This window comes from Hippocampus guttulatus, chromosome 12 (genome assembly GCF_054856545.1).
Source record: "Hippocampus guttulatus isolate MCC_2025c chromosome 12, RoL_Hgut_1.0, whole genome shotgun sequence".
NCBI lineage: Eukaryota > Metazoa > Chordata > Actinopteri > Syngnathiformes > Syngnathidae > Hippocampus > Hippocampus guttulatus.
The window spans coordinates 6,501,770-6,526,079 of NC_141272.1; the positions used below are offsets into that span (position 1 = coordinate 6,501,770).

The 24,310-nt window shown below is 41.9% G+C and overlaps 1 protein-coding gene across 5 annotated transcripts in view; it reads right to left on the reverse strand.

The window, feature by feature from the left end:
• gria4a (glutamate receptor, ionotropic, AMPA 4a) overlaps window positions 1-16,061 on the reverse strand; it is a 73,732-nt gene extending 57,671 nt beyond the window's left edge. For all 5 annotated transcript variants that reach the window (XR_015102415.1, XM_086124853.1, XM_086124852.1 and 2 more), the window contains exons 1-2: window positions 15,635-16,061; window positions 11,796-11,954 (exon numbers count right to left, since the gene is read on the reverse strand). Coding sequence is in view for 4 of the 5 variants with exons in the window: in XM_086124853.1 (XP_085980979.1) it covers window positions 11,796-11,954; window positions 15,635-15,728 (253 nt within the window). In the remaining variant the exon portion in view is untranslated. The remainder of the gene's footprint in view (window positions 1-11,795; window positions 11,955-15,634) is intronic.
• Between the last annotated feature and the right edge of the window lie 8,249 nt (window positions 16,062-24,310).

The following is a 24,310-nucleotide window of genomic DNA, read 5'->3' on the forward strand; positions in this document are numbered from 1 at the left end:
TTGCAGATTTTCTCCTTTTGCGGTTGGGTCTGGAACCTAACTTCCTTGCAGTTACAGTCCTGAATTAGCTTTTGCAACACATTTAAATATTCAGTAGGCCATAAACGATGGGAGCATGTTATAAGAGCAGCATTAGACCTGACTATGATTACACAAAGCAGCTAGAGTGACTGTGGGCTGGGAATGCAATCAGTACCGGTTGTATTCTGACTGAACTTCGCTATAGAAGAGCCACTTTTGAGATGTCCTTGAACACGGCACTCAATGATTTATTGCTTCGGTCATCAGGAAAAAAAAAAAAAAAAAAAAAACGACGGTGAAAACTGCAGAAAAGCCATGCAGGATGTTAAATTATTTGATAGATGCTTGTAGACAGATTCACGCTGAGACACGCAATGATCCACTGCACTGCTGTCTATACACTGAACGAAAGTACAATTATTTGGTACAATTAATCAAAAGAGAGACATGTGTTTTCTGTACAGTGTACAGGTATATCAAATGTCGTTTCTCCCATTTTCCATTTTCTCTCAGCTAAAGCTTTGTATCAAGCATCCACAGCAAACACTCCCTGAAGCACACAACTGGCCATTCTACCTACCGGTACTTTTTTTTTTTTTAAACTAAATACCATTAAAAATGAGATTGCAGTCTTTACCCAGTGGTCTATCGTTGAAATGTTGAAATGTTGTAAGTGGAAATTACTAAAAAAATGTTATCGTTTGTTTAGATAGTGATTGAAAATGGTTTTTAATGGAGTCATCTATTAGTGAGTGTCTGGCTTTGCGATTTTTGTAATCATGTCTTTCCCTTCTGATATTGGAGCAGCATTGTAAAATTGCCCCCCGGCACCAAACACTGGGGCACCACCGACTTCAAGTTGTTGAGTATCTATCACATGTACTATATGTGTACAGAGCAGTCTTGATGGCCGTAAATCTTCTCAACCTCATGCTGAAGTCCAGTCGGTGACTTCTTGCCAGATGACAATTTTGCAATGTTGCTACGATGTCTGTTGGTGATGTCTAAGAAAAAAAAGCATGAGATGTCAAATATTGATGGCCTCATGATTGTTGAAATGATACCAGAAACCAAACAGAAAAAAAAGGGACTGGGATTGACTTTTGGGATACCAAGGAGAGTCGTCAGTTTACCAACTCTGCAGGTTTTGGGAATGTGGTAAGAAACCAGCCTAGGAAAACCAAAAACAAGTGTAGGGAGGATTTAAATATTCATTAATAGTTAAATATAATCATACACATATAAACTATTTGTCAGTTGAACCAGGATATTTGTTTTGCTTGTACATAGTAATTACGACACAGTATATCCTGTATTTTAGAACATCTGAAGTCATACATGGACACATTCTCTCTTTTGTTTCAAACACTTATTTGTTACTATAAATAAAATCCTGACCCATGCGACTAAATGCAGTCCAGTCAAATCATGTAGCGTCTGTCCTCTCCGGATCTAATCAGCAACTCTCCCTCCCCAGATGACTGTTCTGATGCTATTACCTTCTCCATATGGAGAATATTACTCTAGTAAGCCATCTGTACTATCATCCCATCATCCCCTCCGGCATGTGACCATGTGTGCGAGGGAGCAAGCCTGTGGGCCGATGGGTGAGGGAACTAGACAACGCATGTGTCAATAGGTGTGTGATTGAGTGCGTGAGTCACGGAGAATTTAACTGTGTGTGTATGATTCTAATTCACCGTAATATGGCCATGATAAGACACTGTAATCATTTCCATCAGTTTGCATGATGATGAATGAAAGAGAAGCTGCCACTCTCGGAAACACAATCAACCATGTTGGACAAAACTGTACATAACTCAATTATCACCCAGACACCAATAAGGTTTATGTTGGATTAAAGATTGCTAACTTTCCCACCAGGTAGCAGAATAGATGACAGAGAGTCAATAAAAGTGCCATTTTATGTAGGCGCAATTTTTACAACAATAATTAAATGGAAAGCGAAGTGTGTCGCGCTCACTTCAGTTGGAACAAGGTATTGACTGTAAATTCGTCATCTAATGTACTTCGGTATTCACAGCCTTTGCTAGAGAGCATTGAACAGCCATTTTCAGATCTCTCTCTCGAGAAGTCGGGGCTCTGGTTGGACAACTCGTGACATTCACAGAGTTCTCCTGAAGCCACTCCGTTGTCCTGGCTGTGTGCTAAGGGTCGTTGACTTTTTGGAATGTAAACCTTTGTCCTGGTCTGAGGTACTGCCAATTAGAATACTTTGTTGACAAACGACACTGCATCATACTGAGGGGCATTCATAATTGGTCGGTGATTTCAGATTCCTGATAAGGGCGACCACACTACTGGGACATCATAAGTAATGAACATATTGTAAATTCCTTTTTGATTGTGTATTTCACAACTAAACATCATCATCTTTGTCAAGATGTAATGTGTAATTAATGTCTTGTACTGGGTCTCATTCAGTGTTTCAGTCGTGTCTAATGCAATGTAATGATTTCCATTTTTTTCTCATTTTTCTCTACTTACAAAGAATCTTTTCAGAGTGGAGCGCCCATTTAACAATGTTTAATTGCTGCTAATTGAGGGCTTTTTGAAATACAATATCGAGAGGAAGAAAATTTGCTGCCAGACATATGGACACACACGGGCTGAAAATAGAAGTCTTGCAAGTACTTTTTTTTTTCATGAAAACTACAATCAGTGACCTCTGTGTCAGTTGGAGAAAATTAGAGGCTGCATGAAAAACAACAGCAGTGGGTTCCTTTAGGCACTTGGTGAACCCATTTAGTGAGCAGCCTCTGGTGACTCCTCCAACTAAAAGGGCCCCAGATGGGATGAAATTTGACCTTGTTTTGAACTATTTCCACACTGCCAAGAGGTAATGTGGATGCTCAGCTAGTTTTCATTTACCAACTTAGGGCCTCTCTAAATGGAGGGCTGAGACAGGCCTCCCATACCCTCCCAAACTATCAGATAGGCAGACACAAAGGTGTTTTAATGCAATGCAAACTCGTGTAACCCTAAAATAAGGCCTTATACATCATACCGATGGCACACTGGCTTATAATAAGGATTGTATCGTTATCACTGCCATGACAACCCCAGATCAACTTCTGTAGTCATATGTAATATGAAGAGTCCAAAAAGACGGATTGTATATAAGCCTATAGCCCCCCACCCACAAAAGGGAAATTGGGGCAGAATCTGGAACTCCCAAGCACCCCCTCAAAAATATTTTGAAAATATACTGCTGCCGCAGTCAAAGCAATGTGTGGAGCGCAGCTTAACTAAACAAGAAAAGTTATCGTGAACACGACACTAAGAAACGGTATGCGAGACAGTCAACAGACTGGTGATGATGCGCAGCCAATCCTCTCATGGGGTAAATCCATCCCGCTCTCCTGCTCTCATTGGTTGATGTCAGTAACTGGTTTGAGTGGGCATGTATAAAAGCCTGTGAGCTATAAATGTTTTGCTTGTTGACGAAGTGCACAGAAGTTTGACTATAGATGAATATTATTCTCCACGATTCATCAACTTAACCAAATATCTTCCTTCATTTTTCTCTCTTTTTTAAGCATGTCCTTGGACACCAAGTCAAGCTAAAGTAGAGGCCCAATAAGACACATTCAGGGGAGTTGACACTATTTATTTTCATATTTGATCTTGTTTTGTCTTGACACGTTTCAGAACGATTAGAAAAAGAGCTTGGAGTCTCCTTGCGGGGCTACCATTTGTAACGTGGTGCTGTGCGTTACTGCTGCCGAGGGAAACCTACTGGGCTGCTGCCAAGGCAAAAACACACACTAGTCATCAATTATTCAAATGTATCAGGAATGTATCCAACCATAAATATCCGCCAGATAGGTCAGGAAAGGCTCCCGCAGTATGTGGTTTGCACAAAGTATACTCAAAATACAAAATATATGTTTCTTGTGAAGATAAGAAGGCAGGCACAAGCTGAGCTGATGGGTAAAAATAGAAACGAAGCAGTGTCCATCCATCACTGCCTGAAAGGCCCAATTGATTATTGCGCGTGCATTCACGTGTATGTGGCACACGCACTCCACTTCCAAAGCGAAAAGAAGTTAGAGTGTGAGTGGGGAAAAATGTGATGTACAGACAGGTGAAGCGGCAGGTTTAAAGAGATAAATACCAATGCTGTCCAATCGACGCTGACCTATGAGAAAACACACAAACTTGTCCATAGCGGCTCGCCAGCCGGCTCTCTGCCTCGCTTACACATGAAAAGACAAGTACATGCATCTTTGCTCATGTGCACTCATTCCCTCCTTGCCTCTCTAGGCATCTGCCCCCTGTGATAATCACCAGAGATTGCATAATTAATTGTTTTCTTTCTATTTCCATGAAGGCATCCGTCTCTTCGGAAAAGCACTGGTCCTTCTCTGATAGATTTAATAGCTTTTTGCTTCGTAGTCTGTCTCTGCGTGTTTGTAAGTATGATGAATTACCGAGTGGTTACCCAAAGAATCTATTACCGTTGCAGAATAGCAATGGGCTATTAGGGATGCAATGCTTTAAGGCTTACTCTGCCTTTGAGGGTTGTGTTGTCATGCTATCAATGAGTACACGTTGCAGTGTTGTGGTGTGTTCTTGTAAGTCTGTGCATGTCCTGAAAACAGAATGTAAAATGTAAATACAACTGTGTCACAAATTGTGTGTGTGTGGGGGTGTGTGTGCGTGCGTGCGCGTGTGCGCTCATGCGTGCCTTTGTGTTTGGTAAAGGTCAATCTTCTCATCTTTAAAGATGTGGCTCCATGTGACACTTAGCAATATTAACTAATGCCCTTACTTTTATTCCACCTTCTAAACCTATGGAAAGAAATACAAACACACAGACGCTTGGTTAGGAACACATTCCAGCTGAGCAAAAATAGCTCTACAGTGCTCATAAAAAGTGAGCAATGTTATCTTTGCTTCGAAAAAATGATGCGGCTTTCGTATTTGATCTGGAAAGCTGCACACTGCTGCGGTTTGTCATTCAGGATGATTATTGTTTATCCTGCATATATAATTATATGTAGCGGTCAAATGTGTATGCTTTTTCCAATAAAGTGTTTATGACCGTTTCTAGTATTGTGGCTGCTGACAAGACTTGACAATGTATATTGACATCTGTTGGATCCTAAGGTTTAATGAATCCAGTGAGAGTGAGACAACAAAAGGAAGGTTTGCGTTTTCACGCTCGGACTTACGATTGAGTGTCCTTGAGCGAGTTGAATAGCTGAACTGTTGTTTGCTCAATTCATAAGGAATCATTTTGTAATTTCAAATACTGTATGAAAATAATGGCATTGCAAAGTAATGCGAGTGTTTTGTCGGCCGCAAATGTTCAATAGGACCGCAGCTAGTTTATCAAAACAGGATACAATCAAGGAGGAAAATGAGAAGCGGTAAAATGCAGAAATATGCAACACTTGCGTTTGCGATTACACACTCGTGAATGTTTATGCCTCTCAGCGTCAAGACGCAAAGTTGGAAGAATAAAAGTGACAAGAGGAAAGTCAGTACATGCAAATGCTTTGATTAGAACATGAAAACAAGAGCGGCAAGTGAGGGACAACACAATGATGTTGTAGGCAATTACAGTGAACATGACTCTATTCGGTCTCAACCTACGTTCTGACTGAGGCGGCGTGTAACACTTAAAATCCACTGACATTTCTCATTATGCTTTTTATCTTGCCTAAACGAGAGTGTAAAAACAAAAAAAAAATGCTGCACATTATGTTTACGTTTGAACTATGTGTGCGTGTGTGTGTGTGTGTGCGTGCGTGTGTATGGTTATAGGTGAAAGAGACCCAGTTTGCTTATTACCCCAATGAAGTCAGATTTCCTGAAGGCAACATCTACTCAGTGGGCGCATGCTGTAATGACATTATTCACTCTTCATTACAAACAAATCTTGGACAAACAGGCAACATAGCGTTGTACTGGGCCAGAATTCCTCCCCCTCTGCCCCACTTGTGTCTGTGTGAGCACGGGAATCATTTCCTAAGTATGCTACAAAGTGTTTTGGCCATTATAGCTTCATCTTACAATCTCATACTGAATATGTGATGTCAGTGCAAAATACCATCCCATCATCAATCATGCCTGACATTCTCTGGGCTGAGTGCTCTATTTCAGGTCGACGGACAATGTTCCCACTTTAATTAACAGCACAGCGGAGATAGAAGTAGATGCAAACAATTCAATCAAAAATGGGATACTTATATGATCCAACTATTGCCTGAAAATAAAGGGGTCGTAGGGGTCTCAAGAAAAACGTTGGTGTCTGACCTTTAAAGCAGTACGCAGTCACACAGTCATAAACAACTCAAATTGTCAACAATTGTCATTGCACCTCGGCACCGCTAATGTGAACGACATGCGGTTTGTGCCAAAGCCGTTGACCCTCTGGGGGCCCCAGCTGGCTTGGGAGCCCCAAGCAATTGCCTGCCTTGACTAATACGCCTCTGAGTATGTGTCATGGCGGTGTAAAGAGGAAAAAAAACAGCATTGAATTGATTATCCTCAGATTGGAGTCAGTCCACAAGTTTTGACACTTACATCGTTTTAACCTGCATTTTGCCAGTTGTTTCATGCATTTAGTGAATGTGGCGCCTCATCACGGTTGGGCCCTTGCCCCTACAGGTGTCAGGAAAACAGTAGATCATAATGCAGCCGGTATATGGCAACTGCCGGTCTTTTGTGCATTGTATTATTCACTGTCAAACAACCTTTTTCACTGTGCATGTTTTGTATCCTTTCCTGCCAGTAGACCTTCTAATGAAAGAGTTCAGTCAAATAAAGAACGTCTCTTCTTTTTTATTGGTCTGCTAAATGAAATCAGATAAACAAGAAATGTCCGGCTCCATTGCAGCACAAGGCTTGTTCGAATAATATTACTTCCTAGTTGCTCGATTGTGCTGAGGCTACAATAACATGATTTGACAAAGGAACACTTAGCACTTAGCACACTTAGGAACACTGGCAGTTAACACACCACCAGTGAGCGCAAAAGAGTGTTTAAGTTATCACAGATGAAAGGAACGGGGTGAATTTAAAACTGGCACCTTGTTGAGATACTAGACGACCAAAGCCGAGAGGAGTCGAGTGGCGAATTCGGGTTTGCTCAGTTTGGTCGAAAACCGGTTTTCAGTCGTAATCCGGTGCGTAAAAAACTCGAATTTTCTGGTCGAAACCCGATTTTGTCAATAACAGAGACGTTTAAAAACAGAGGTTTGACTGTATAGTGTTGGTTTAGGCATGACATCTGTCCATCCATTTTCAAAACTGGGGAGCTGAAGCCCAAAACTCACAGTGCCACAAACTGTAAAATATAATAAAGTGAACAAACAGATTTTAAAGAAGGCAAATATCCAATGTTATACATTACATCGGCAGACATTATACAGACACACTTCTTAATGGTGAATGAATGATTCTGCATGAATCTAAATGATTCATCTTCATGAGAGTGTATGTAAGTATGGATCCAATTTTGTGGGAACAATTTGGGAAAGGCTGTTTTTCCGATATGTTGCACAAATGCACAAAACAAGGTCTATAAAAACATTTTTGAGAGGAAGAGAAGAACTTCACCTCAACCACACCTTTGGGTGAAACTACTGTGATTTCCTAGGATAGGACACTGTATGTATTCATCTGCAAATAAGACGAAAAGATAGACCAGCAGCAGCAGAAAATACACAGTGTGAACGTGTGACAATGCTAGCAGGAAATATGGTTTATTCAAAATGATCTCCGCACGCTCCCTGAATACCCCCCCCCCCCACCCCCCAAAAAAAAGGACCTGGTCAAGGTCAGAGGGAGAATTCCCTCTTCTAATTCAGAGGCATTGCTCACCACCCGGAGCAAGAGCCATGGATTAATTTAGAGATCCATTCACCACGCCCGTGCTGAGGGAGAGGCGGCGAAACGTGATGAGGACGAAACGTGCAGAAAAACAGAGAAAGAAATGAGGTGGAAAAGGGAAGGACAAAAGCGGGGAGGAGGAATAGAATGAGAGACTTGAAACCAAGACACAGCAGAAGCGTTTTCTGCTTGTTGAGTGTCAGTTGCTTCATTTAGAAGAGCTTCAGTTTACAGACACTCCTCGCCGTATGGCTAACTGGCAGCAGTGGGCGTGTGCGCGCGGGTATGTGTGTGTGAGTGTGGGGCGTGTGAGTGCGTCTGACAGAGAATTTGACAAAGCAAGCACCGGAAATGTACGGAAATGCCTGCACTTATCGGCAAAATGGAGCCTCTGTCGCCCAGCCCCGGGCGTTGCAAAAGGCCAGACTCAGCACAGGCACAGTTGTAGGATCGAATGAGTCCTGGCTGAATACTGGAAACGACTTAAAACTTTGACCAAAAATGTATAATATCTCCTTTTAGTAACCAAAGTGGAATGATTTACTTGTGTGGAATGTGTGCAGAATTTTGTCGAAGATAGTTGATTGAAAGTAATATATGCAGTGAGAATGCAGCTCTTCTGAGGGAGGCGGGGGGGGGGGGGGTGGTTGTAGAGGTCAAAGAAGAGACTGAATTGACAGGTTGGAGATGATAGAAAAGTGACAATGAATCAAAATAACAGTTTGTTACTACAGGGGGATAAAATCGAAGAAGGGCTAATATCTGCTATCGCTACGGTGAGCAAAAGACCAGGAAATTGATACTACAATTCCCACAAGCTCACCAGTGCTAGACAATATGAGCTTGCTACATGTCACGGACCTGATGACTCTCCATTAAATCTGGAACATTGGGATCAGATTGACGCTTGGGATGTTTGCTTGTCTGCGTCGACTTCGAGGTTGTAGTGTTGCTGACCATTGCCGACCTCTTATAGGGACGGCTTCAGTCGTGATGAACGATGAGAAATGAATGAATGAAGAAACGAGAAGGTACAGTGAATATTTGTTTCAGATAGTGCATTTGCATATATAGGTGAGTATGTCTATTGTATGTGAATTTGGAGGACGGTTTGCTGAAAAAAGGGGCGGGCACACAAGCAATGGACAGTGACAAAGGAGCGGACAGTAAGAAGGTGAATGTTCTAAGACATTCAGTAGTGAGTTCCAGTTCACAGGGAGATCGACCTTGTTTGTCAGGGTGGACGTCTGTTCGATGGAAATGTGGACTTGAAGTATTTTATTTTTGGAAGGATGGACATTTAGACTGTTGCTAGTTGGCCAATGAGGGATAAAGGCAGATTCATCCAGCGCAAAAGGTTGTCAGTAATTGATTTCAAAAGTGGTAGAATAGACACTGTTCTTCATATTATTTAACTCTCAATTTCTTCTCTGGCCAAATGTATTGAAATATTCTGACCTCACATTTTATTCAGTGTTATCTTTCATACCTCCTCAGTAAAGCAAAGGGATGAAGAATACTGAAACAAGCCAGCAGAGCTCCGTTTGTATTTTTTATTCTTATGATTGCGTACACTTCTTGAAATCAAACCAAAAAAAGGGGGTTCTTGACAGCCACTGGTGTTTCTTTGAACCCAATAAAATATTTCTGCGGCTTTAGACCTCGTTTGCTTTTGTAGCATTAGAAGTTAGTCATTACTTGAGGACTTAATGCGGATGCAATTGTAAGTACAGTACAAGGAGAGAAGAGCTGGCTGCTCATTTTATGCATGAACTGTCATGGTGGTGCACAGATGCATCGTAAAACGCCAGTTGGATTCTTCTGCTCTCTCCAAACGCTTCACATCCATTTAATGCAACAGCAATTCCTGCGTCCCCATTATACAATAGGATGCAATCTGATATGTATTCACTGTGTTCCTTCCCACGCACACATGCTCGCTGAAACCGGGTAAGACATTCTTGCGGGATGGAGGAAATAAATGGACAATTAATTATCGAAATGTTCTTGGCTGTTTTAACTACAAAATTCTTGTCATGAGTAAATGACACACGTTTAGTCAAGGGCACGCCGCACAGTATTGATTTATATATTCATGACTTGCATTGGGGCGCCCGGGTGGTCCAGTGGTTAGCGCATCGACCTCACAGCGCAGACGTTTAATTCCAGCTCCGGCCTTCCTGTGTGGAGTTTGCATGTTCTCCCCGTGCCTGCGTGGGTTTTCTCCGGGTACTCCGGTTACCTCCCACGTTCCAAAAACATGCATGGCAGGCTGATTGAACGCTCTAAATTGTCCCTCGTGTGAGTGTGGATGGTTGTTCGTCTTTGTGTGCCCTGCGATTGGCTGGGAACCGGTTCAGGGTGTCCCCCGCCTACTGCCCGAAGACGGCTGGGATAGGCTCCAGCACCCCCGCGACCCTTGTGAGGATAAAGCGGTTCAGAAAATGGATGGATGGATGAATGGACTTGCATTGGGAGTTTTCACATGTTTTTGTCTGGAGTGACAGTATTCATATCGCATCATGAATCAGTTGCTATTCTTTGTTTCAGACTTTGAGCACTATTGATGATGAGGACGACAGTTTAAACACCAGATCGAAATGAACCGAGACATTTATTGGTCCATTCAAGGATCAAACGCCTCTTGTGAATTTTGCCGTTAACAACAACAGCTTCCCTGACTCATTATCTCACAAAGCGAGGGATCTTCACACAAGACTAACCCATCACAAACTAATGCTTTTGGACACAGACACTTGCCACACCTGACCCCAAGAAATTGTTGACTGGCCATTCCAAGTACCACAACTTGGTGTCCGGGCCGAGATCATTTCAAGCACCCGGTCAAAAGATGAAATAACCTGGGCGGAAATCAATACATAGAGAAGTTTCTGGCAAGCCGCAAAGACTTCTTTTATGATGGCATAAAGTATGTGGCATTGCTGTAATGTTAGAACCAGTGGTACAAAACAAGAGTTTTGTTTTAGCACATTCAAGTTACATTCCATCAATATTACACCAACAAAAAAGATCTTTTAAAGGACTATACAACAATAGCCTTTTGCATTCGGGATTTATAAAAAAAAAAAAAAAAACACTATTAAGAGAGCAGAGACCTCTGAGAAGGTCAAACTGACAGAGCGAGAAGAATGCTGCAGATTTGCCCGATAGTGTGCAGGTGTTTTTCTTTTTTTTCCTTCTTTTTTTTTGGACTGTGCTCCAGCCCTGTTGAAAGTTTTGTGGAATTGAGTCAATAGTTTATGGCATGCTAGTTTACATTCTGGCTATCAAAGACCATTTTTTTAGAGGACAGACTGGCGGGGAACCGACCACTTGTAGGACCTCTGTACTCACAATTACTGTTTGAAGTGGTTTTTTTTCTTATATTCTAAGCGCTGAAGAGAAGACACGGTATGAATCGCACAAACCACAAATCATTTAAGATTCATCATAAAATGTAACTACTGAAATGAAATGTTAACTAGGCAGCAGAAACTAAAATCTAGATGAATATAACTTCTGCAGGGCGGAATACGTGAAGCATAAGAACGGAAACCAGGCTGTTTTGAAGGAGAGTAGATAAGGATATGGCTAGATGGATTGATACATTGTCTTTACTTTTTTTCTTTGCTTTGATGTAATGTACTTTTTGATCATATTATTGTTTTGCAATCGTTTCTCGAGGCCTTCAAGAAGTATTTCACCCTACGTAAAAAATTCACAATTGAATCACACCACTGTGTTAAACAAAAAATAGGCAATGCAAAAAAACAAAAACAAAAACAAAAGAAGTCCATGTACGCCAACTCGGAGACAGCACTGGATAGACCTGTTTACACCACTGAAGTTCCAAATACTGACTAATATTCCGCAAAGACATTCCAGAATGTAGCGAAGGCTGAAATACTTACATGCATTGGTGACTGCAAAACTGTTGGCTGTCTCTATATTGTCGACATGTGGGACCAGGTTGAAGGGGGCTTCCGTAGCATTCGGGCTGGTGTTGTGAAGGAAGATAGCTAGTCGAAACGCTGTGTACTCTTGATCAGTATTCCTAATGAACAAGCCGCCTAGAGAGTGAGACAAGGGAAAAGGTGATGGAGAGGAGAAAGAGGGATGCGCGCCAAGAAAGATTGATGAGGAGAGAGGGTGGATGCCAAAAAGGGAGAGAGAGAGAGAAAATAAAAGTAAGATCTTCATTTATATCTCCAAGAAAAATGCCACTTGGTTTTTAAGCACACACACACATACCCGTGAAAGAAAATTCATGGATACCAGTGCGGTGCAATTTCATTGATGAAATCAAAAAAAGGGAGTGAGATGTAAGGGAAGGAAAAAAATAGAAACAACTATCTTGTCAGAAGTCAGTGGACAAAAAAAAAATGAGTTGGAGAGGAGGGAGCAGATAACACAAGAAGGCCAGATCACAAAATGCCAGCCACATAAAAGAAGAGCAGAGGCCACGCACAAAAAAAGGATACAAAGTGTCAGTTGACCTTTTATGAGAGACTCGTATCCGATGGGACCAAATGAGAATGTGATCAAAGATAAAAGAAATGAGACAAAATCAAACTATTAAAAAGGAGCACAAAGATGGGTGGGAGAGAAGAAACATTTGAGCGTGGAAGGCAGAACGCCGCATACTCTGGGTTCCATGCAAAGAAAAGCTTTGACAAATTCCCAAGGAGTCCCGGAGGGGCTCCTTTTATGAACAAAGCCGGAGACATTGTAATCAGACTAACCCCAGAAACTATGCTAATGAAGTGAAAATGAATAGAATAGGACTTGTATCGTTAGTACAAATTCAATAGGAGAATAAACGCATGCACACAGAACAGAAAATCAACAAACATTGTTGCTTGTACAAAAGCCCTGTTAATCGTGACAAAATAAAACATTTTCTTGACGAGCAATTTTGCAAATAAATTACTTCATTGTTGAGCAAATTACTAATTTTGAAGAGCCTTTTTTTTAACAGTTAATCCTCTGCACCCGAAGCAAGGGTATTACTCAACAATAATAATATGACAATGTAACGGGGCGGTTGAATGGAGGGCTGCAGCCAATGTATTTTTCAGTATTCAAGTATCCTAATGAAAATTCTATAAAATGATTGTATGTTCAGGTAAAGGATATAACCACTTTAGAATAAACAACCAATAGGTTTCTCTGTTATATAATCAACAGATTTTATTGTCTATATTGCTTCTGCACATGCGAATAAAGTTGTAATTTTCTGGGTAAAGTAAAGAATATCAGGCACAACTGTGTCTGTGTTGGAGCAACAACTAATCAGGATTATCAACCAGTGATGTTGATTATGGTGAGAACTGTATATAGGAACGTTCTATACTGTATATTAGGTTTTTTTTCTGCAAAATATCCAACTGTAGCTGTAACTGTAATTGTGATTATTATTATTTTTTTTTCCTTCAGTGTGACCTTGAAACAGAACTGGGCATTCCCCAAACTGTTCCCACCATGATTCAGGAGCAACTAATGGGGCTAGTGCAACGTCCCAATACCTTTGTCCATGCATTTAAACTCTCTCTCCCCCCCCCCCCCCCCTTACATCAACCTCTGTGATTTGGTCAGTGCTTCAAGGGCTGAACTGATTAGGAAACAAAGTGATTGAGTTGACTTTTAACAGCAAAAGAGCGAAGGAGATGGGAGAGGACAAGAAAAGATGATAAGGGAGGAGTCAGCAGGCAGCACATCATGAACGCAGCCAATATTACGACAATGTGCCATCTACCTTTGCCTGAGTGTGTCTTTGTCTTATTTTTCTAAGTTCATCCGAGATCATTAACTCACAATTATCAAAACGTGATCATTAAAATAAGACTGGGCGCTCGCATGTTCACCGGAAATATAAACGGACTGGCAAGAAATGTGATGCAGTGTAATCGCATAATGATTATGCGAACATGAACTCCTGGGGTTTGGAAGCGTTCTGTTTCTGAATTGCAGTCTGTTCTGGATTCAAACGTGATTCAAACAAATCACCATCATCCAGTAGATTTAACTCTCTGCATTTGTTTTGCTTTGTCCTTGGCTTTTTGCAGCATTTATTCCAAAAGGTGGATGGTCGTCCTGCCCGACGCCATGTCAAGAAATCTCTGTTCACCCGCCATCAAAGGCTTGACTCTTTCCTTTTTCTTTGCTTTACTGTGGCTTTTGACAGACTTGTTCCAAAATACGGGGAATAACCTGAGAAGAGAAGGAGGCTTTGTGAGGCAATAAACCCACACCACCTCTTTTTTATTTTTTTATTTTTTTGTCCAGGGTACACATTGTCTGTTAGTGACAAAGTTAAGATGGAATGGTAAGTTTTACAGTGGTAGACTCAGTCTTGTATGACGAATGAATGAAAAGGATGTTAAACGTTACTTTTGGATGAGTTATAACTGGGGATGGAATTTCTACTCTTCAAACATTATAGGATTTTGCACTGGTAGTGTAGTGGTACATACTGCTGCCATTCTTGCAGATGGCGTCGGTTCAATTCCTGTTCAGTGTCTTAATAGCCAGCCATGGATGGTCCTAAACCCCGATTAAAAATAAATTGACTCACTAAGGCAACCCTTGATAGGACAATTTGAAAGTTGCAACACACCAAACGGGACCCCCCCCCCCCCCCCCAAAATGGCAGGCATACAAATCCAGCTAGTAGACGAGCCTGCGTTCGACTTCTGAGGTTTCATTGTATGACAGTTCTCTCAACTATGATTTACGTTTTGCCGAGTCTCAATGTGAAAAACGCAGTGCAAAGCTTTCTGTGAAACTACACTGCAGATTCATGTCTCCACGCGATTGGCTCAACAGGCAAACGAAAAGGTCACATATGTGTGCCCACAACCTTTCCCTCCTCTCAGCAACGTCTCACACATGAACTGGCGTTTGTATACATGCCACGTGCATGAACGTGCAGTGCAATGACAACACACACAAAAAAATACATTATTCGAAGCAGCATGAACCATGTAATACTCTAATGTGGATTGAAGGCCCCCCCCCCCCCCCGTTAGTTATGACCCTCAATAATCACCCACCAGCCGCCTTTCAGCCTAAAGTACCCTTGGCTGTGTGAGGACACTCCACATCGCACATTTGATATGGTATGTGTTCAGAAAGCAATGCAGACGTGTATGGGATGCCAATTTTCAAAAATATTCCGCATACCAAGTTTATTGGCAGCCGTAAGTACAGAGTCAAGGAAATGAATCCCATTATAGGACCTCCCAAGTTCCAACTGCCCCCCCCCACCCCACAAGGACTGATGCATCGAATTCATTATCCCACATTTGCCCGCGTGCCTGTGGTGTGTGCGCGCCCAACAAGCTCCCATGCACGTGCAACGTCATCTGCAATGGTGATCTGTATTTTGCAAACTTTATCACTTGGTTCATGTGCTTTGCGAAGGAATTGCTACTGCGGTCACAATAAGTAGAAGCAAGGAGAGCTCGAGGGTGAGAGAGTGAGACAGAGAGAGAGAGAAATACTGCAGTGTCTCAAGAGAGATGAGACTGAAGAAGGAAAAAGCTTTTTAAATTTTCACACACAGACAAAATCAAACACTTTGTATGTCTTTTATTTTTTTGACTTTGAGAATGAGTTGAAAAAAAAAAGAACCTTGCTCAAAATGTTTCCATGCAACGATTTTGGTTTCTTTTTTTTTTCAGATGCTTTTTCTTGGAGACTTTGAAATGCACATCCGTATTAAAAAAAAAAAAAAATCTCTCCAACTCACCAATCTGCACTGAGCTGGGGAACGCTCCAGTCGACAGCCCCCACCAGACAGAACACAAGCCCAGAAAGTGCCAAGAGAAAATATTAATCCTCATCTTTCTTCACTTGGGTTCCTTCAAAAAGTGTTGCGATACATTGACAGGGAGGAAGGGGGGGGGGGGGGGGGGGGGAAGACGGCAGCAAAAAAAAAAAAAGAGGAAGGTTTTCTCCGTGTACTGTACGTTTTGTCCTGGATAGTATTCCTATTCCATGGTGGGCTTTTAGCGGTTCTTCCCCTCCGCATGCACGGTCCGCTCAGGGGAGAGCTGTGTGTCCGATGCACATGGATAGACAGAGGCGGGCAGAAGGAGTGAAGAAAGTCGTTGCAAGATTGGCGAGCTTGGAGAGCAGACTGCATGGAGCAACTGGACATGCGCGCCACCTCCTCCCTCGCGCTCTCTCTCCCTCTTTCAGTCTCACTCGCTCTCACGCACTCTTTCTACATGGTATACTTTCGCCTTCCCCGTGTAAACTGCATGCTTGTGATTGGGCGCTCATTTGCGCACTTTCTTACACGTTTATAATCTTTGGCATGAGTCGCGTATCTGATGTGAAATGTCTCGGTGTGTGTTATTTTCGTTTGGCGAGTCAGAGGGGAAAAGAAACGTTAGCTTGTTTCCCTTTAGAAGTTGGAATGAAGGATTCCTCCTGCGTCAAATGCAATCCATCCTGACGCATTGGTCCAAAGTAGCCTCACGTGTCTGTCCTAGGTTTAGTTCAGCCTGCACGAAAAAAAAAAAAAAAAAAAAAACCCAGAGGGGGAAAAAAAACGACGAGAGCAAACATATGCCCGCAGAAAAAGGAATTTGAATAAAATGCATCAACAAGAGATTATGTTATAAACATTGTCCTGTGAACAGTGCTTGCTTGTGCGGTTGCTTCGGTGATGGAAATGACTAAGGCACTTGTGTCAAAGTCAAGGCCCGGGGGCCAGATCCGGCCCTCCACATCATTTCACGTGGCCCGCGAAAGCAAATCGTCTGTGTCAACTTCCATGATCCTTGCTGAAATCTGTTCCGAACTCTCAAATTGTCCTATGTAAGGACTAACAGTGACATTTTGCAATAATTCTGTCACCCGGTTTACACTCACTTAAGCAATAATTGAACAAATACTTGACTGACTTCAGAACTAGTGAGTCATCTTTTTTTTTTGTGTGTGTACAAGTAATAATGCGATGTGATGGTTAAACATTATTTTGGTTTCACTGTCTTAACGGCCCGCCGAGGGAAGACTCCACTCCAAAGTGGCCCGTGACAAAAATGAGTTTGACACCCCTGGACTAAGGTGAGCATCAGTACAAGTACAATACATGGGAATTAAGGAGTCTGAGCGGGGGGTGGGCGAAATATTGAAAATACTTTCATAAGAGCACCTGTCAGTCACTGTTCCGAAGAAACACCTTACAACAGTCCCAACGTTCGAATTAATAAAGCCCCATAGATGTGCCTCAAACACGTAGTCCGGTATTATTATATCCATTATTTTCCAACTAAAGACTTTGGTGCGCGTGCGCACGTTTTGTTTTGGAAAGAGTAATAACCTGCAACGATGCCGCATACTTTTAACATAGACATGAACTGTCCATGGTGCTGAAACCCAACTGTGCATCAGGCTGACATAGAGAAAGACAAGTAGTTTCTCACAGCTCAAGGAGTCCAGACGTATTCTACTAAACACTTCCAAATCAATCAATGAATCAATTAAGCAGTGAATGTTTGCACTGCACGTTGGGTACGTTGCATTCACAAAGGTGCTGAGGACAACTTAAACAGCATTCCAAATCCTTTTGCATTCGCAATGAAGTTGGGGGGCAACAACCACTTCTCAATTTATCATAGCTTTTCAAATGCTGCAAATCGATCAGAATCCCAGGACACGTTAGTAATGCATATCATTTTGAAATGTTTTGGTGAAAATAGCTTTACTTAAGCTAGCAGGCATCTAAACAGAGCAAGTGTTGTTCTTTTCATTTGGGGAACACTTCAAAGTAACAACTGCTAAAAGTAGTGACACTTATAAAATACAAACTATTTGCAATCGCTGTACAAAAACACCATAATCTAATGAGGACATTATGTTACGGTACACATTTATTTTAATGTGAATCATTAGGATAGAAGTTTACAATATGTGTTTGTGTTTGATGGACATGCTGTATATTCATTGTATGTCCAAGCTGTTTAAATGCAATCCAAGCGTATTGCCTGCCAGGAATTCGTTCTCTCTGCCTAGCAAATTGACCCAAGTCGATTATGTGGTTCACAGTCAATATAACACCTTGGTAATAAAGACCCATCAGCACAGTCTTGCAGCCTATGATAATTGACACACTGTTGTTTGCTTTGTGTTGAAGCTCAAACCATATTGAGTGTAAATCAACAATGCGGTAGAGGAGTCAAAAAGTATTACCTTTTATCTGGATATTGCTTGGGGGAGCTTTTTGCTCACTGTGCGCCTTACAGTTCCGCTGGACCACGAACGCAGGGTACACTGGAGAATCTAACTCAACGTCCTGAAAGTAACAAACAAACAAACAAAAAAAAACTATGACAAAAACAAAACATGACACAGGCACACACAAACTCACAATGACCCAACAAAGACTGACAGAACCCAGGCAACTAAATACAAGCTAAGTGACGAGACACCTGGACAAGACACAGAGGGTTGAGGGAGCTGATTGTTTCAACACAACGGACGAGGACGACAAGAAAAGGTGGAGACAAAAAGGGCACATGAAGGAACAAAACAAAATGTGACCTAAACAAAAACTTAACAGTAATAAAATAAAATTGTGGTATTTGTTTACCACCCACTTGTTGCAAATAAAACATACCTATACTTCTATTCCCCATCTAATTCTAGCTCTCCACAAAAGGCAATATTTGAAATGAATATTGAAAGGATACATTAAAAGCATTAAAATCACAGCAGCAAGTCATTGATCGACTCGTGAGTGTCTCACTTGTCAGACAGCATTGCTTCACTTCCAATTCAGTATTGCTGTGAATGTAAGTGGTCTCTGATTGACTGGCCCCCCAGTTCAGACTGTAGAGTGGAGGAACTCTTTCCCAAAGTCAGCAGCCCCCTGTAACCCTGAACAAGATAAGCAGTATAGAAAATGGATAGATGGATCACAGAAGCATTTCTGTTGTTGCTTATCTGTGCTTATTTCCAAGCCTTGGTATTAGCCTTGTTAGAAATTCTAGTCTAAAACCTAGGGTTCTCTCCTTTGTGAGAATACGTGTTTGTTTATTTTGACACATGTTGACTGGATGCTTCAGGGGTATTGGAATGTCTAGTGTAATTGAAAACGGGTTTACATACACAGCACACAACAAATTGATGGACATCTAATTTTGAAATCAGAAATCAAGAATAATGACTTGTTTAAACAATGTTTACGTTAATGTAAAAAGGGGTCTGGAAACGAGAATATACTTGCAATACCTTCACGTTCTTATAGATTACATATGACAATTTGAAATTTTGGTTCGGACTTTAGCAAGCATCATGGAAGTTGACATGCTTGATTTGCTTTCGCGGGCCACATAGAATGATGTGGTGGGCCAGAGCTGGCCCCTGGGCCTTGAGTTTGACACCCGTGCTTTAGAGCAATAACAGTTTCACTCTTCATCCAAGAACTTAAAGTTCGTCCAAGTCTTTATGGGCTTTTCTTTGTGCATTGGAACACAGTCACGCTGTAAAAACATTTATATTCAGATCCCCAAATCTCTTGGTGAGATGACAAATTTAGCTATTTTGTGCTCTGCTTAATTAGTTAATGGATTTAGAGGTTTGTATCAGTGTTTTTTTTTCCTCCACGTATAATTTATTTTCACAGCATCAAGCCGGCGTGGCGGCAGGCGTCTCTGATTGAGCCTCTTTGTTCCATTCTTGCATAAAGACAATAGCGATGCCGCGAATGTGCAGAATCCGTTCTACTATCTTCTTCTCCCTTTGTCTGTCATCTCTCTATCTATGCCTCTTGCTCATCGCTTTTGCTCTCCAATTGTATACAAAGTAAAAATAATCGCTCATAGATAAGCTAGGTTCTTACGTTCCCCTCCATGAGTCATCACCTTATCGTGGCGGAGGGGTTTGAGTGTCCCACTGATCCAAGGAGAAACGTTTTCTGGGGCTTTATGGCCCCTGGCAAGGTCACCCATGGCAAACAGGTCCTATGTAAGGGACAAGACCAAGGACAACTTAGAGACCCCTTGTGAAGTGTTCCCTTGCCCAGAGGCGGGTTACCGGGCCTCCCTCTGGAGTCATGCCTATAGGTGTGACTCAAAGGCGATCATCTGGTGGCCTGCACCCATCAGGCCAGGTTGGGCTAAGCCCGAAATGACAACATGGATTTAGGATCCCATAGGCTCATCACCTGTGGGAGGGGCCAACAGCTTCGGTTGCGTAGTGAGCTGGGCCACGGCCAAAGTTACGGACCTTGGCAGTCTGATCCACGGGTGCAGAATTTGGCTCTAGAGACGTGCAATATCACCTCTCTGGCAGGGAAGAAAGCCCGAGCTGGTATGCGAGGTAATGAAGTTCTGATTTGATTTCGCCAGACTTGCATCCACACATGGCTTGGGCTCTGGTACCTGTCCTGCTGGAAAGGCGACCAAAATAACAGTCTGGCCCACCACTCTCATCTGTAGGTTCTCATTTATCTTGACAATTCTGCTTCTCTTTCCCGCCTGTGTGATGACTCATCAATCTGAATGTCCTTCCCATTCCCACTCGTCTCCATATCACTACTGCCTTATCATCCATTTGAGCCGTCTCCCCTATAACGTGTCCAATTAAATGTATTTCCATCCCTCCCCATACTGTAGCTTTTTCTGCATCACCTACAATCCATCACTGAAGTAATAGTAGTGTACCCAGTGATCCTCTCTTTTTCCTGTCATCACCATTATCTCCCCCCCCCCCCATCTACTAAGCCTATGCCTTGAAAGACCGCATCAAGTAAAATTCCATCTTTTCTCTTTTTCCTGCTACAAAACATCTATTTTACTCCTTTTCGCACCCTCTCTATTTTTTTGCTAATGTCTGTCTTATTTGTCTTTTGTTCACTTCTATGCCTCCTTACAATTACAGAGGTTTTTAAGTATCTAGAGAGAAGAAAAAGAACATTAGCAGATACAAATCAATTGATGGTGCAAAAGTGTGATGTTGCAGCTGGGGACTCATCGCATTACTCTCAGTAAGGTAAGAATCATTGAGAGTCAATAACAGCTGGTGAAAAGTGAAGTCATAACACACACCAGCAGTTCTACAGCTCTTATGATTTTGAGCTGATTTTATTGATTGGATGGCTGGATTGCGTTGTGTGTTTTTCTCATGGTGTAAACTGAGGGCAAAATCATTCCTACCAGACCAAATTTGAGTTAACTGCGAAAATGAAAATTACTTTATGGCTAAAAAGAGTAACACACAAAAATGTCAAAAGACTGTTTGATACAAATGCCAATCATTTTAATGTTGGGTTCAAGTCCATGACCTGGAGGTAAAAGTTGTGAGAAAACCATTAGAATGTGCCATTTGAAAAGATCCTTGGTAATTTCGAGTGATTTTAATTTTTTGCTCTGTACTCATGCATGTACAATGACAACATTATTCATTATGAGTGGGTAGAAGGATACTGATGGGTTTTTCTTTTGTTTTTTTAAGTGCTGACCAAACACGAAGGAGAATACATTACAATGGACAGATACCGATGGGGGGGGGGGGGGGGGATTACCCTCCATGAAACCTTTCCATGAGAAAGCAAAAATGGGTGCTGTAGGAGGGAGACTTTCTAATCCTCATCCTGATGTGACGCCGACAGAAAGATGGATCCCGGCAGACGTTTTCAACTGCTGCATTAGCCTCTGTGCTTGTTTCCCTCCAGCACCATTAGCGTATTTCATTACCAAACATCTGAACTCACAGATGTTGAACTCTCCGCCTGGCAGGCTTGCTGAGAAGCTGACACAGAAACGCGGCAGAGAGTTTGTTCAGGCAATCCCTGATATCAACCCTTTTGATCCATAGCCAAGGTCAGTCAGCTGATGAACCAGTTGGTCCCCTCCGTAAATCGACTAGTATCATGATGCGTACCTTTTTAGATATTTTAATTGTCATATATCTTTCAGGGTGCCTGCATCCATCGCCCATGGTGTACAAGCTCACCTGTAACCCGAATGATAACGAAGGCTAGAGAAAATGCCTTCATCATCTACATCATCTGTATACCACCTGCACCCTATGACGTTGGCGGATATTAGAAAAGCACACTTGCACTTGTACCGGGACCTCATGTGTATGGCCGTGCGTGCATGAGCCTAACGTGATCGAGGCTGTGGACAGGCATCTGTATGCCTGCGGAGAAGCTGCTGTTTACAATTTGTGAGACATCATCTGAACTAAGTGTGCATTGCTGGAACCTTGGCTGAGGATTTAGCCAAGGTGGAAGCATTGTATCGCAGCGTAATCACCATCCAACAGGGAACCAGTGTGGCATTGAATCATTTTGGCAACCAGCCCGATTCAGTCATTATTTGCCTGCAGGGTCAATACATTCTCTACATGGAGTCACTTCAAAAAAGTTTGTCGATGGCAATTAGAAAGACTTGTAGATTTGAGTGACATTTGATGTTTAAAAAAAAAAAAAAAGTATTTCAATAGTTAAACATTCCATCATATTCTCCATGGTGTTTGTCAAGCTGGATTTGACTACATCTAAAAACTTTGTCTACATATATTGCAACCCCCCGACCCCTTTGTTTTTTCCCATTTGTTGCAAGCAATTTGTATCTTGTACAGGTTCATGTCATTTGTTTATTCATTGTCAAGCCAAGTTGCTGATATGGCATTTAATTTAAATGTATTCAATTGGGTCAAGTATTCTCGGATTTTTGTGAATTTTCTGGAGAAGCTTCAACTGTTAAAGTGTAGAACTGAGCATTTTCCCATTTTACATTTGGGTTGCAAGACTCTGAATTGGAAATGCTGTGATTATTTTTGAAAAAAATGATTGACTCTCCTCTGTCACGTGCAGCTTCATATACTGTATATATATAAAAAAAATCCTCATTAAGATAGAAGTGCAACCATATCCAACTGTGCTTAATTAGAGCCAGCAGGGAGTTAAATGCCAACCATCAGTCAGTGGTCCCCATCCTCTATTTTCACATGCTGCTGTCTCCATTCTCTTCCCATTATTTATTCCAGCATTTTCCTTTCCTAAATCCTTATGATTTTACTTTACGTTTCACTTTTCCAGAATTTCACATTTTGATGCAGCATCACTGCCCATCCATTTTCCCAGCCAGCTTCATTGCCGTTGTCTGCTGTTCAGTCAGTGTTGCCTGTGAGCTGTGGAAGACGTCACTAATCTTTCCTGACCTTTGTTAGCAGAACTGTGTGTGTGGGCATATGAATGAGTAACACAACTATTTATCCTCATAAATAATTTACACAAAGAGGAAATGGCCCACGCTATTTTTAGATGAGTTTAAAGGTGAGTCCTTCACTGAAGTTCATTATATCATGTTAAAAGGAATTAGGCAAAAACGTCAAACTTTTTTATATTATCTACAAATTATGCATGCTGTACACACTACTGAATCGGATGGTATAGATGTTCACTTCCCTGACTCCTGTGCAGGCAGCATGGGTTAGTTCCAACTCACTGGAATACCAGTGTGAAATGTCATCTCTCTCTAAAATTTAAAATGTTTCCATACCCATGTTCAAATTTCAGCTGGGGCAGCATCCAACTCTCCATGGCCCTGAACAGGATAACCATTGTACAGAATCGATAGATGGAATAAAATGAGGAATAATTTGTTTACATTTTTGAATCATTACTGTATTTATTCTATTCAATGGTGTTCCACTAAAATGTACTTTTCCTTCATTTCATTTCATTCAAGTGACTCAGGTAGAAATGTGGTGTCCATTGGGAAGTCCAAATGGCTTTATAGATTCCCACGCCCGGAAAAGGATAAAGAAACTCACGTAGAAAACAACATGTAGCATTTTTTTCTCTTGTCTTCCCTGGTGAAGCCCACCCGATCAATCGAAACATACACGGAATCATATCTGTAGTCCATCAATACAAAAAAACCCCGATATCGACACTGTCACATACAGTGTATGAAAAGGTATACGACACACACACACGGCGTGAATAGTACAAGTTGAGAGCAGAGCTGAAAGAGTGCCTTTGAAATGCTAAATATTGTTGAGTGCACTTGAATTCCCCACACTCTCTCTCTCTCCAGATTCAGGCCGACGGTGGTTCCGCCCTGGTAGATCAGTTTATTGATCCTGCTGGCACTGATGTGGCTCCTCCAGCACATCACAGCTGGGTCTGTCACTAGACAAATGCCTTGCTGTTTAATCCCTGGCATCGCGAGAACAGGGTGGTAGTGGCTCCATTTGCATCACGGCTGAGGACTCAGACTTCCTCTGAAGTTTGCCTCTGAATTAATGGGACAATCCATCTTGGTCCCTTTGGCCCTGCCACATCTGATCTCTCCCCTGTTGGCCAGCATCAGCAAGGAGCAGTTGGTGAGGGGCAACCGTGTGACAAGAGTGGCTGCAGTATTGATGCTTTTGCCCTGGCACAATTTCCAGACGTAGCTCT